General features: G+C 47.6%; 1 protein-coding gene across 7 annotated transcripts in view; it reads right to left on the bottom strand.

Moving 5' to 3' along the window:
* Sec16a (SEC16 homolog A, endoplasmic reticulum export factor) overlaps positions 1–14,383 on the bottom strand; it is a 37,221-nt gene that overhangs the window by 13,413 nt on the left and 9,425 nt on the right. For all 7 annotated transcript variants that reach the window (XM_074052842.1, XM_074052841.1, XM_074052846.1 and 4 more), the window contains 15 exons: positions 12,125–12,261; positions 9,389–9,486; positions 8,082–8,205; positions 7,314–7,512; positions 7,042–7,189; positions 6,081–6,223; positions 5,214–5,275; positions 4,971–5,109; positions 4,363–4,608; positions 2,792–2,889; positions 2,367–2,448; positions 2,067–2,184; positions 1,786–1,897; positions 1,123–1,228; positions 451–591 (listed from right to left, as the gene is read on the bottom strand). In XM_074052842.1, coding sequence (XP_073908943.1) covers positions 451–591; positions 1,123–1,228; positions 1,786–1,897; positions 2,067–2,184; positions 2,367–2,448; positions 2,792–2,889; positions 4,363–4,608; positions 4,971–5,109; positions 5,214–5,275; positions 6,081–6,223; positions 7,042–7,189; positions 7,314–7,512; positions 8,082–8,205; positions 9,389–9,486; positions 12,125–12,261 — 1,953 coding nt within the window. The remainder of the gene's footprint in view (positions 1–450; positions 592–1,122; positions 1,229–1,785; positions 1,898–2,066; positions 2,185–2,366; positions 2,449–2,791; positions 2,890–4,362; positions 4,609–4,970; positions 5,110–5,213; positions 5,276–6,080; positions 6,224–7,041; positions 7,190–7,313; positions 7,513–8,081; positions 8,206–9,388; positions 9,487–12,124; positions 12,262–14,383) is intronic.

Here is a 14,383-nt window from a genome sequence, read left to right on the forward strand (position 1 = left end):
GCAATGGGGCCACAGCACATGGACAGTGGATTGAATGCTCTCCATATCCACCCTCAGGCAGATGGCCAAACAGCTCCATTGGATAGGCAAGAAATCAATGGGCTTGCAGCCAGGACTCACATCCAGTTGCTGACCAGCACGTGGGAGCTCTTAACCTCAGGTTAAAGCACCTCAAAATGGCTCACCTGGAGATGGGAGCCTACTCATTGTGAAACTTACTGCGAAGTTTGTGTACTGGCACAAGGTACCTGAAGAGCTCCCATGCTAACACTGCAAAACCCAAACCCATCCAAGAGTGTTTAAGTATCTTAGTTCTTCCCAGAAGTAGGTTGCAGCACCTGCTATGAGACCCATAGCACACCATCCCATCCCAAGTCCAGCAATCCTGATGCCCTCCACTTGCTTCACAGTCAGCACAGCACTAGCAGGAAAGGCATCAGGAGACCCCACCTGGACCAGCTGGCTGATGAGCACCAGAGAGTGTGCAGCTGGCTGTGCTAGGATATTCTTGGCGATCACTTCACAGTAGTGGAAAGCCTGTGTGGCAAGCCCCATCTCTGCCAGGCGGCAAGAATAGATGAATTTAAACACCTAAAACAACAAAAACAGCTTCACTGTCTTGGGGCTTTCTTTTCCCCATATTAAAAAGAGACCTTATATGCATGAATTACTCTGGTTGTCTCATTTACTACCAACACCCTCACCCCTCTGCTTGTCAACAGCAGCACTAGTCCCCATCCTCTGAGATACTTTAAGATCAAACAACTAAACTTCTAAGAAGGTTCTCCTCCCTCTGATATGACCAATGGCTCACGAATACAAGTGCCACAGTTCAGCCAAACCCTGAGACAGCCACCTCTCCTATGTACCACAAATGCTCCCTACTATCTCTATTGTGTTTTATAAACACACACATATAGAACCCTGGGGAATATCACACAGTCCTCTAAAAACAGCTGATACAAAAGTGCTCGAATTCAAGTATTTAAGTTTTAATACTGAAAATATTAACCAAAATGTTTCCCCAAGAGGATGTCTCAAAAAATCTCATTATTACTTGCGTAAGAAATTGGCACTGTTCACCCCCAACACATGAAAACCATGCCACATTCTCCCACTTACCTGGAAATTAGGTAAGGAGCAGGTCTGGGCCCCAAGGGACTGAGCATATTCGTAGGCCTCTGTCCTCTGAATCGCTTCATTGGTGGCAAACTTTAAAAATGGCAAACTGTGGAGGAAGTGAATGATGCTGACTTGGAAAGTGGCCAATCGCTGGCACCATCAGTTTTAGAGCAGTCACCCAGAAGTGAGTCCACCACATGACACTGTCGTGGACATTTCTGAATTAACAAAACAACAGGAATCTTTTCCTTTTTTTTTTTTTTCCTGCAGTACTGGGGTTTGAGCTTAGGGCTTTGCTAGGCAGGTGCTCTACCACTTAAGCCATGCCTCCAGTCCATTATGACCTTGCTTTCTTTGGTGGGATTGGGGTTTGAACTCAGGGCCTATACCTTGAGCCACTCCACCATCACTTTTTAGTGATGGGTTTTTTTTGAGACGGGGTCTCGAGAACTATTTGCCCAGGCTGGCTTTGAACCACAATCCTCCTGATCTCTGCCTCCTGAGTTGCTAGGATTTACAGGCATGAGCCACCGGCACCCGACTCTAAATCGTTTTTTTGGGCAATATGGGGATTGATCTCAGGGCCTCCTGCTCCCTAGGTAGGTACTCTGTCACTTGAGCCATGCTCCAGCCTAATCTTTTTCTTCCTAAAGGATTCCTCACCTGTGATTTGATCCAATCAGGACCAGTTTTGTCGTTTTCTTTGTATAAACCCCCAGTCCAACCTGGGCCATCAGGTAGCAGAAGTGCGCTGCATCTAAGAGGCCTTTGGAGGCTAAGGAGAGAGGAAGCAGTGCGTCTCTGTCCCTGGAGGCTCTGCTCGTCCAGGGGTGTGACCAAAGACACTTGGATGACTGAAGCAGTGGCTCTGATGGGTACTGACACAGCCAGGCTGCTGGGGTTCTCCATATGATAACCAACAGCCCACCCCACACCTTACCCACCTAGGGTATCGCCCATCGTAGCCATAGTCCTGGACTCCACATCCATATTGTTGTTCAGGTTGGACAAAACCATAGCGAGATGGGGTCTCCAATCTCCCCACTTCTCATCTCCACAACACTATAATTAGAAGAGCGCAAAACAAACCCACATCCTCAGAAGACTGTCACTTTAATTTCCTAATAGTCAAGCCTGGTAAGAAATTTTCACAAGTGCAAGAGACGCGGGTTTCAGACCTTTAATGAGAGCAAAGCCCAATAGAGTGTGGGACCTACTATGAACAGGAGAACCTGCACACTCACCGTGGATGCAGCAGGCATCCGCCCAGACATGAGCTGGTAGACCGTCTGCAAAGGGTCATTGATTGGAAGACTGTTGGCAAACCTAGGCAGACACAAGAATAAAAAGATCTAACGCTGGCTCAGTTTAAGAGAAAAAACCTAGAAGCCTAACCTCAGCCCTTGTCTTTAATGGTCAGACCAAACCATTATCCTGTGAAGGGTGAAGAATGAGGTCTCCACTAATATTTTATGGAAAATATTAAAAACTATCAGCCAATACTAATAAAAAAAAAAAAAACCCTAAAAATCCCTCAGCAGCATAACCCAAGAAAGGCCAAGTAAACCTCTGAGTCCAAGTTCAGCAGCCCTAGAGCACAACAGGACACCTGGGTGCTGCAGAGTAGCAGGCTCAGCAAGTTGGATGGGTCTGTAATAAGCTTTCTTACCTGGTCATGACACGAGCATGTGTCCGGCTATCCATCTTACTTGCAAGTAGCAGAGCGTGACCCCACAAGCCATTTTTCATGGCAGACTCCAAAGCATCCTGCAATGCATTTCAGGGTTCATGTGAATAACCCAGTGCTATAAACATATAACAAACAGACAACAATGAAAAAGAAGAAAAGGCCGATAGCAGGTTGAGAGACAGATGCTCAGAGTTTGGAGATTTAAAAAACTTCACTTTTCCTCATTCTCCCTAGTTTCAAAGTCCCTGTGGTCCTAGGGATTCACACTGCTTTTGCTGCGCACTTTGGTATAAAGTAACAACTGGGGACAAGTGGGCAGCACCATCCCCACACTGCCCCGTCTACTTCGAGGAATGCCACAAGTATCAATTCCCTAACGCAGATGACACATGAGCCTCCAGGAATATCCTCTCAACATACACAGTGCCTTTAGTTATCAATCCCTGTGCCCAAAGGTAAACACTGACAAATGCTAAAAGGTTCTGATTTCCATCAGCTGTGAAATGTCCTTGTTAAAATCCTGTTAATTGTTATGCGCTTTCACTGGGCATGGTGGAGCACTCCTGTAGTCCCAGTGAGGTGGGATGATCACTTGAGCCCAGCAGTTCAAGGCCAGCCTGTGCAACATGGGAAGACCCCATTCCCCCCCCCGCCCCAAAAAAAGCTTCCTTCCTAGCCCAGTGTGGTGGTACACACCTGTAATCATAGCACTCAGGAGGCTGAGGCAGGAGGATTACAAGTTTGAGGCCAGCATGGGCAACACAGCCAGACCTTGTCAAAAAAAGAAGCAAAAAAGAAAAAGAAAAAGAGATTTGTAGGCTGCGGGTGTCGCTCAGAGGCAGAAAGCATACTGAGCATGTGCAGTGCTCTGGAGTCAATCCCTAGAACCAACCAAACCCACGAGCTTCGTGCTCCTGTGTAGACCACAATACAGAAAGACAGAACTCTGGACCGATCAGAAACCTCTGCCACACAGAACTCCAGGGACCAGTGTGATGCAGCTCTCAGCCGCAGCACAACAGCACAGGTGGACTCCGCCCTTGCCCCAACACTCCTGTGCACTGTCTCAGCTACGATCATTCTGCCCAGAGTGAATGGCCGTGGTGCAAATGCCTGTGCAGACCTCTGCAATCTGATACCTGCCCCCACTCAGCACATCCTCCCAACTCCCAGAGCCCATCAAATTTATAGGGATGTGAACCAAGGCCTCATTTTGCAAGAACAGATTTAATCTGCCTCACACAATCTGCCCCAAGACCCTGCCATACAGCAGGGAGGAGCCATGTTCAGTACACACTCCTATTGACAAAATAACTGAAAACTGAGCTTGCTAGTTTTCAACACAGGCACAGGCACTGTTTATAAAGAAACATTACTGATACCTGTAAAGACAACAGGAAAGTTACCATTCTCCCTGAAGACAGCAAGACACAGAATGCTGGACAACATCAGACCTGCAGATGTTCTCAGGAGGAGGACTGGCCTCTTTTGAGTACCCAGCACCTGGGACAACAGGTGGACCTGTGGGTTTCATGAGTGTGAGGACTTACTTTCTTTCGGCCGTAGAGCAGAAGCTCTCGGAATCTCTCAGTTTCCTTCTCAGTCATGTTGGTGGTGGCTGACTGACTGTCTGTGAGAAATGAGAGCTGGGCCTCGCCGGACTCCTCCTTCTCCACCTGCTCCACAGCTTCATTAGTAAAATCTATTAGGTTTGCCTCATTGGGTGACTTTCCAGGAAGCCACACCGTTCTGTGGTCTCGTAACAAAAGCTCTGCGATGTCTGTCCCCACCACAGTCTACAAGGTCAACAGGGATGGGATGGAGAACAACAAAAGGCTTTAATATGAACAGGAATGCCAGCAGGATAACAAGACAGGCCCTATATGGTCAGGTATGAGTCCGGATCAGGTCTCTGCGGGTGGCACATGTTAGAACACCAAAGGCACAGAGCCTGACCCTTGTGGCTAGGGGAAAAACAGACCCACAGCCTCCCAGAACGTCTGAGACCTCTCAATTCACCCTTAATCACATTTTCCCAGGTTGCTGCTGTGATTCTGTGACAGGGCTGACACTGGCCACAACTCAGGACATAGATGGGGGCAGATCCTCAAACCAAAGGCTAACAGGGAGAACGCTCTAGAACTAAAACGGAACATACCCCATTCTGTCTGCATAACAGAATAATAAAATTCCACAGAAGACTTGCAGACTCTTTGTCAATTAAGTTTTCGTTCTGCAAACATTTGGTAGCTTTGTTCTGTGCAAAATTAATAACGTCCACTTTATGGGTGTCATCTCTGGAAGAAGAACAAGTGTTCGGTGAATGGTAGCACCTGGACTGTGAGACCAAACTCAGAAGCGCCACCATGCAAATATCAAAGGCGCCCAACAAGGAACTCACTTGCCAAGAGGTCCTGGGAATGAGCGCATCTCATCCTGCTCTGGTGTATGATGCAGCAAGGTCTGCAAGGAAAGGGCACAGACAGCAGTTTAGGTGGGCAGCCCAGGCCCCAAGTGCTGCCTACACCAGCAGACATCCTCCCTGAAACCATGCCTATCCTTTCCATATGCATAGCAAAAGTGGTACTGCCACAGTGGTTACAGAGGTTTTCAAGCTTTTAGCAGATTTGTTTGGGTCCCAATATGTGCAACAGAAAAGCCCCCTGGAGCTGCAGAGCAGGTGCTCTATCTCCACCCCAGACTCCCTCACAGCAGCCCTCTTCAATCCCTGTCCATAACTGAAAATCACTGACAAATCGCACACCCCCAAAGTCAAAAGATATGAATAAAGACAGAAAATACTTCCAGAAATGCCAAATCTAACACCCACAGCTGCTGCTAAAAAGGCTGACTTCTGGAAGAAAAACCATCCACCAAACAGAAAAACCTTCCAGGTTGAAACTTCACAGGAATAAACATTTCCTAGGGGACCAGGCACAATCTCACGCCTATAATTCCAGACACTCAGGAGACAGAGGGAGTAGGTAGGTAGCAAGACCCCATCTCAACAAATAAACCCAGCATGGTAGTATGCACTTGTGATCCCAGCTACAAGGGAAGCCATAGGTAGAAGAAACACGGTCCAAGGTCAGCCCTGGACAAAAATACATGAGACCCTATCTGAAAAATAACTAAAGCAAAAACGGGCTGGGTACACCTGCCTAACAAACACGAGGCACTGAATTCAATCCCCAGTACCACACCACCCCAAACCCTGGCCAAAAAAATACACACATGGAGTGAGGGCTGGCCAGGCCCCTGGCATTACCTCCAGGCTGTGGATTTCAACCAGTGCAGGCTGTCCTTCTGAAGGCAGGTTAGGAATCACTTTAATGAGCTGACCACCAGGGCCAAATCTGGCACAGATATGAGGCACTGAAAACTTTTCAGGAGAAGTTGGTCTTGATGGAACTGCATTTAAATAAGGAGGAAAAAAAACAATCAGTTTGTAGCTTCTTGGTAATTCTGAACTAGATTCTCAGATTTTCCTTTCCTGAGCAACCTGACCAGCTCAGCTTGACTGAAAATCACAGAGAACCGACAACAGTGACATAGTCAAGCAACTCACTCAGGAAAGTGGGACTTCAGACTGACGGTAAAGCTAGGAAAAAAGACCACTAGGAGGAAAAAAGACCACTGCTGTACCCTCTGACTTCCCTTACATTCCGACAGCCTTCCAGGAAACAACAGTACTTGCTTAAGCAAGTCAGATGGACACATGGCACAAGTCTGGGAAAAGAGTATTTCAAGAGAACTAGAAGTTTCCTCCAACTGCTCATTCACATGGCCAGTGCTAGGGACATAGAGAGGTACCACCAAGGGCCTGGCTAGGACAAGGACTGTCCTCAGAGTTAATACTTTAGTAACGCATGTGTGGACAAGCAGGCAGCTCTCAGACCAAGCCACACTGCCATCAAAGTGACAACACTGGTCTATATTGAAAAACTGCCACTCAGGCTAGTGGGGAGCCATCCTTAGGTTGCACTGAGGAGCCAAACCAGTCCCTCACAATCAAGAACTGACTCCCACAGGGCATGGTGGCACACGATTGTAATCTCAGCACTAGGGAGGCTGAGGCAGGAGGATCTTGACTTAAAGGCCCATCTGGGTTATGTGGTGAGTTCAAGGCCAGCCTGCACTATAGTGAGACCCTGTGTCAAAAACCCAAACAACAGATTCTCTTGTTCTGACCCCAGCTGGTCAGAACCCTCTGCACTGCTGAGATGTACCTTGCTCCACGGCAGGCCAGGTGCTATCCGCAGGGTAGCCATACTCTGGAAAGCCATAGGTGCCATAGGCATAATCACCGTGAACTGAGCTCGGAGGAGGTGGTTCAAAGGAACCAGCAGTTACATTCTGGCTTCTGTAAATCTGACTCTTGGGAAAGAAAGCAAGCAGGAAAAGTGAGCTCCCATGAGCATGAGGAATGCTGTTCCTACTGGAACAGAAAGTACTCGACAAAGCTGCTCACATGGCTCCTCCGCCTGCCCAACTTGCGCACCTGGTGTGAGTGGGAGCTGAGGCTGCTGCGGCGGCTGGGCAGACTATGGGCACTGCGCAGGCTCCGTGCTGAGTGCTCACTGTGGACGCTGCGCCTGTCCACTTCCTCCCCGTAAAGGTCCCTGTGGGGCTCAGTGTCGTCATCAAAGCTTCCCGTGATACGAGGGTCATACTTCCAATGGTCATCACATTTCTCAGTCCTAGAAGAAGCAAGGGCCCAAGGCAAAGAACAAGAGGCAGGAGGGCAACCCCTGGGAATGACACGCATCTACCAGGTAACTCCCAAGGCTGTAGCTGACAGTCACTGCTCACCACCACCCTCTCCATCCTGAGAAACAGTCTTCAGACTGAAGGATGTTAGTTACAGCTGACACTGTGAGCCAAGAACAAGAAACCAGACTCAAGGTTCAGACTCAGGTGATCTCAGAACAGACTTGCAGGCGCACCACCAGAGCAGTGCCTCCTCTAGGCTGTGGGCAGGACAAAGGGGACGGGACAGACAGGAAAGAGGGAGCCAGACCCAACATGCTACCAGAGCTGCTGGCTCGGCCCTCATCTGAGACCCGTTCTCTCCCCTACAGCCTGGAGCTGGAAACACTACAGGGGCCATCAGTCCTTCCTCCTTCAGACAGTAGCTGAAGTATCAGGCAGCTGCACCCCAGAAACCTGAGAAGTACAGCTCTCTACCTCCAAAGACCAGAGGGTGGATAAGCAAGTGCACAGCTTAGCTTAGTGCAGCCTCCTTCATCCTTGTGCATGTTATACCAACCTGTCGACGTAAGCAAAGTTTTCCTTCCTGTATAGGTCATGCTCAGTGTCATACCAAGACCTCCGGTCCCAGGTGCGGGCGTCCCTGTATCTAGAACTATAGTAGCGATCCCAGTGACCTGGGTCTGTAAGCATGGAACAAAGGGATCAATGTAAACCAACAAAGAAGAACCACACCATCTCCTGAAGCAGCTGCACTGACCCCAAGGGGGAAGATGCCATGACTCCCAAGAAACAGATGGCTCAGGAGGGACAAGCCTGGACCAAGTGCAGATCCTCACACTGGAGGGACAAGCTGCACCCTGCCTGTCCACAACACTCCACAGCACCCAGTCAGCTCTTCTCTCAATGTTACTGTTTTTGATTTAAAAGACTTCTATATGAAGTTCTTTTTCATATGTTTTTAATGTTTTGTTTGTGGTGCTGGGGATGGAACCCAGGGCTTCATACTTACCAGGAAGGCACTCTGCCACTGAGTTATGTCCCCAGCCCCAACTACTACATCTTAATATTTACTCCCCTAAGTTTTCCTAATATTTCTTCTTCCTAAGGGGTCCCAGAAGGCTATAAAAAATAATTTCAATATTTAAAAGGGGATATTAACATTATGCATAAACAGGAGGCATCATTTTTGGTAAGTGTGTGCAGATTTCTATTTAAAATTGTATAAATATTCAAGGAGAAAAGAGCCCCCTGGAAAGTAGAGGCTTTCCAGAGGTTCAGCCTATGTGGGCATGTCAGGAGTTGTGGGCCATGAGAACACATGGCCAGGGCAGATATAACCAGCAGGGTCCCTGAGGGACTTCCTAGCTCTTCCCAGGCCTTGGTGTGCTGCCCACACTGCATGGAAGGCAGGCATGGAGGCTGGCTGTGAAGCACTGGGAATGCCACAGATGGATGAGCAGGTGCTATTTGGCCTCAGGTGGGTTCTGAGCATGCAAACGTGACCAGTGTAACCCAAGAGCCAGCTTTTCATTTTATTTAATTTCATCAGCTCACACTTGAGTAGTCATACAGCCCCAGAACCTCTGACCATTATACTTTGTTAGAAAATCAAGACAAACACCAGTATGACAGAGACACACCACGCTATAGGTTAAGATATAATTTCTCAATGGAAATCATCAATATGATTATTCTTACATGCAAAGAATTTTCAACTACTTTGGTTCTTCAATAAAAACACAGAGACTAGTGAGGGAGTGTTCGTTGGAATCACCCAGCAGAGCATGACTTGCACACTGCTGCAAGTTCACAAGCAGTGTTGTGGACACTGCACCTACTAATGGCTGTAATTCCTGAACATACCTCCATAATCGTATCGGCCAGAGTAGTAATTTGCATAGTAATCACTCTGACTGCTCCATCCACTCTTGGAATTATAGTATCCTTCAGGATACCCTTGCCTGAAAAAAACATACAGAGCTGTTAAAAACATATTACCTATTTCTTAAAGTGTGGCAAGACATTAGCAGCACAAATTACACCCACAGCATCAGGCATTCATCAAAACACTTTGGTTGTGAAAAAACTCTTAATTAGAAGATCCAAAATCGTAACAAAGAAGATAGCATGGCATTCCCCACCATGCAGTTAGCTGAAATTTAGCTCAGAAAAATCACTATTTGAGAGGACTCAGCAATAGTGCTATATCCTATGCAAGTTTTTATATTATGCTTAGCAGAAGAAAAAAAAGCACTGAGCCTACAATCAACCTAAAATACCAATTTTAACAGCCATTAGGGGCAGACCACTAGCCATGTGTGCTGGGCATTACCTTGGGAGAGCAGGCCTTTGAGGGTGGGCCAGGCCTCCTGAGCCTGACAAGGAGTCAGCCTGCTAAATGCCTGAAAGACCTACCCATGATCTTGACTTGTACCAAAGAAAAGGTGGAATTTAGCAAAATGACCTAGTGTAAAGAGCTTCTGGTACTCTCGAGACTCTTTTTGAACTCACTTGCAAAGCAGGTGCTCTACTGCTTGAGCCACACCTCCACTCCACTTTGCTCTGGTTAGTTTGGAGATGGAGTGTGGAGAACTATTTGCCTGCGGTGGCCTCAAATCTTGATCCTCCTGATCTCAGCCTCCCAAGTAGCTAGGATTACAGGCGTGAGCTACTGGCACCTGGCTTCAAGATTCTTGAAAGTACTGAACAGCACTTAAAAGTTTCTAACAGCAAGTTTTACACAAAATCTGATTTTTACATGTGGCTTTTCTCATGCTGCTTCAGGAAATGTCAGTTGAGTCTGGGTGCTTGCCTGGCACAGCCCTTGTGAGAAAGTCCATCCACTCCTGCTGCCTACCTGGCTGCTCGGCCACAGTAACTATCTGGCCTGGCCCAAAGGCCTTGGGGTTCACCATTCCAGACCACATTTGTCTGCATGGCAGCATTTCAGAAAAACACCCAGACACAGAGCCAAATCAAGAGCACACCACCTACTCAGTTTACTTCACCAACCTTCCTGCCATTCACTGATGACACAATCACAAACTTGAAAAAAAGAGTTCTATCTTAAGCAGGTCCTGCATGACCTGACTATATTGGACACATGGAGACCACCAACACTAAGCATCATGTTAACACTAAGTGCAGGACATGTGGCTATGGGAGAACAGAGGGAGAGTAAGACTACCTTCCAGGTTGTGACAAATAAGTACCGAAGACAGCCCAACAGCTGAAGGAAGTGACAAATCACCCCTGTATAAGTTGATCTAGCCTTGCCTGGGGCCTACTCAGTGTCACACAGCCATACTGGGCCTCTTAAAGTTAATTCCCAGGTGAAGCTGCATGTAGGCAAGCAGAAGGAAACTGGAACAGTGACAAGACCTGCCTGGGAATTTTCTCACAATTAAGTCTATCTGTCTCTGTCTCTCTCAAACTCAGAGCCTCATGCATGCTAGGAAGGTGGTCCACCACTGAGCTGCAGTCCAGGTCCACGGTAAGCCTCTTGAGAGGCAAAGCCTTAGTGTCTGTGAGCTTCACAGAGTGCCCACAATGATCTGCTACGCAAACCTACACGTGGGTTCAGTGTTATGCCTTTGGAGGAAGGTAAATGGGCCAGCTAAATGGGCAAGGATGTACAGGTAGAGCATTCTGTGTTCAGATAAGCCACCAAAACTCTCAAAGAACCAGCACACAGAGCCTTCTGAAAGCAAGCATGGGTACAAAGCACTTAGGCCTGTGTGCATTAGTGACTAGGCATTTCTACACTGCTGAGCTGAAGAGTGATGTAAGCCTACTCCTGTGAGCAAACACTCCCTGGGCTCTGAGAAGTAATGACTATAGGAACTGAGGGGTCAAGAGTCCACAGTGACCATGCCTCATGCCCCACTGCTTTGGCCAACACCACCAATGGCGCTGAGTGAACATAAGATCAAAAGCAGCTTCTGGTGCTCTGAGACAAAGGTGAACTTTGACATGGCTTACAGGCTTACTCAGAGGGCACAGTGCCATGGTTCTTTCCAAATATCTCCTCCATGACCACAAAATAAGGCAGGGAGAGCAGTGGGGAGACACAGGCCAGAGATGAGTGCAGACCTTCTGGCAGAGGAAGCAGAGCCAGACCTAGAATGGAGGCTTTCAGGCCCTGTATTTGGAGCCAGTGTAACGGGTCTATCCACAGATTATGCAGTCTCTGTGTCAAGTCCTCTCAGCATCTAGAGACTGTGGAAAAGTCTGCACTGGTTAAAAATGGCCACATTTCTAAGGGCCCCAAATATACATGAGCAAACTTCCAGAACAACAGACGTACCTGGTGACAGAACAACGGTCTGTGCACTAGTTCCTTTGTGGCTCTGTATAAGGTCCGGCCTGATCAGGAGTGGGACCAAATGCTAACTGACCAGCTCTGCCGGGAATGCATGTGACAGTGTGCTTAATTCAATTTAAAACCATGATCTGTCATTTGGCCCATGCTGACAAAATATAAACATACTTTAAGTCGATTTGCGTAATTCTTTACCGACAAAGAATTTTTCCAATCACAGTTACCATCACAAATATCTGGGTACGAGAGTGAAGGACTGAATGGAATGCAGTTCCCACCTGGGTGTGGGGCGATCCGAGCAGTGACTTGCTCGGGAGCTGGGCCTCTCAGGCTCTGGGTGGCGGTAATTCTCAGAGTAAGCAGACGCTGAGCTGTCATAGGGCCTATATCGAGGATCACACAGGCCATAGATTTCCTACGGAAAGAAGGTTTGGGCAGTCAGATTCCATCATGAGCAGTAAGTCATTGAGCAGCCGGCTCTAGCTCTACACATCCCAGAGACCAGTCTCCAAAAGCAGGACTAAAGGCAGGCTTCCTTCATGCAAACAAAAACCTACATGGTGAAGTCACATGGACAGACAGGTAGGAGGGTTTTGCTCAGAAGACTGCCCAGATGGGCCCAGAAGGCCAACATATTACCAGGCAGCCACAGGGGACCATGGTGACTTCTCGAGGGCACTGTGCGTTTCTGCCTCCTGAGGGCTCCAATGTGGAGGTGCTGTATCTAAGCAATACATATGTGTCCTGCCTCAGCCACCACCTAGTTAAACAATAGGACCAGGGATCATCTGAATGGTCTCAAAGCCATCAGCAATTTCACACAAAAAAAATCATTCCTATTCTTCCTTTTTTTTTTTCTTTCTCTCTTTTTGTGGTATCGGGGTTTGAACTCAGAGCTTCACACTTGCAAGACAGGCGCTCTACTACTTGAGCCACTCTGCCAGCCCAACTTGTACCTATTCCTTTTTTTTTTTTTCAGTACTGGGGTTTGAACTCAGGGCCTACACTTTGAGCCACTCCACCAGCCCTTTATTGTAATGCTTTTTTTCGAAATAGGGTCTCACAAACTATTTGCCTGGGCTGACTTCGAACTGCCACCCTCCTGATCTCTGCCTCCTGAGTAGTTAGGATTACAGACATGAGGCACCACCGCCTGGCTCATACTTATAAGGCTTTTCAACTACATTACATAACAAATCGTGGCCTCAGCCTGTTTCTGAAGGGGGGCCCAATGGGCATGTGACAATCTGGAGAGAGGTGAGGTGATGCAGGTGTGAGCCAGAACTCATTCTTCCAAGCATAAAAGCCCCAACCCTGTCATTACCTGGCAGATACCATAAAATCATGGAAAAAGGGACTCGCTTTGACCACCACTGGATATTACAGCAACAAAAGAAATGTGCTCACACTGAAGTGTCGCCAAGCTTGGGAGTGCATGGTAGGCCTAGGGATCTCCTCACTCTGCTGTCCCCATGTCAAGCAGAGTTGAACTCCCTCCCTTATACAGAAATAAAATCTATAGCTCCTTCCTTCCAAAATAGGATTCCCAGATCTCAGGAGCAGGATATGTAACTGCTCACACATATATGAGTGACAACGTTCCAGGCCAGGAGAAAGGCACAGGCCTGTTGCCATAGGCAGCGTCTGACCTAGCCACCATAGCCCCGTTCCTAAGCTGACCTTCTTGCACAGCCCCAGGGCTGTTTTCAGGCAGCATAAGAATTTAATACCACCTGGCCCCACAAGCATTGGGGACCATGGTTTTCAAACTTTCTGTAATATAACCCTCTACCTTGGGTGATGCTGAGTCTGGGCCAGAGGTGGGAAAACCAGATAATGATCAAGGATAGACCACACTGTTTTCAAACTACTGCAGGGATAAGCAAGAGTCCAAGCTAAACAGCAGCTGTAAGCTGGCCACACTGTGAAAGAGGCAAGAAAACGACACAGCAGGGCCTCCGACCCTGCTGGGACATCGGCTCCCATTTGCGAGAAATTTATGGAATCTCACCTCTTTTCTTATTGCACATGAATAATACTGCAAACCTAATTTTTTCCTACGATATTTTTATTTCCAATGAGAGATTTAAAAGTCTCCTACAATTATCCCTGTTGTTTCTTATTGTTGGTTGGTTTTTGTGATTAAAAAATCATAAAAAAGCCAAGCATGGCAGTGCACACCTATAATTCAGCATTTGGGAGGCTGACCTGGGCTACACAGAGGGATTCTATCTCACAACAAACAACAACATAAATGTAAGAGCTCTCAAGAGGCTAAATCAGTTTCCCAAACTGTGCAACACAGGGCTGTAATTCTGCAGCAAGTGTACAGGTATTTGAAACAAGGGCCCTTTTTGTCACATAAAATTAGGGACGCTAGGTTACACAAAAATGGCACCAGTATTACAAGCAATTCAATAGGCTACCACTGATACAAACCTCTGAGGACGGACCCGTGCTCGGGACTAGGGAAGGCTCTTCTCAGGTGCACTGTGTAGGTCCAAAAATAAGTCACTCCCATGGAACACACCATGACA

The sequence above is a fragment of the Castor canadensis genome, chromosome 13 (genome assembly GCF_047511655.1).
Source record: "Castor canadensis chromosome 13, mCasCan1.hap1v2, whole genome shotgun sequence".
NCBI lineage: Eukaryota > Metazoa > Chordata > Mammalia > Rodentia > Castoridae > Castor > Castor canadensis.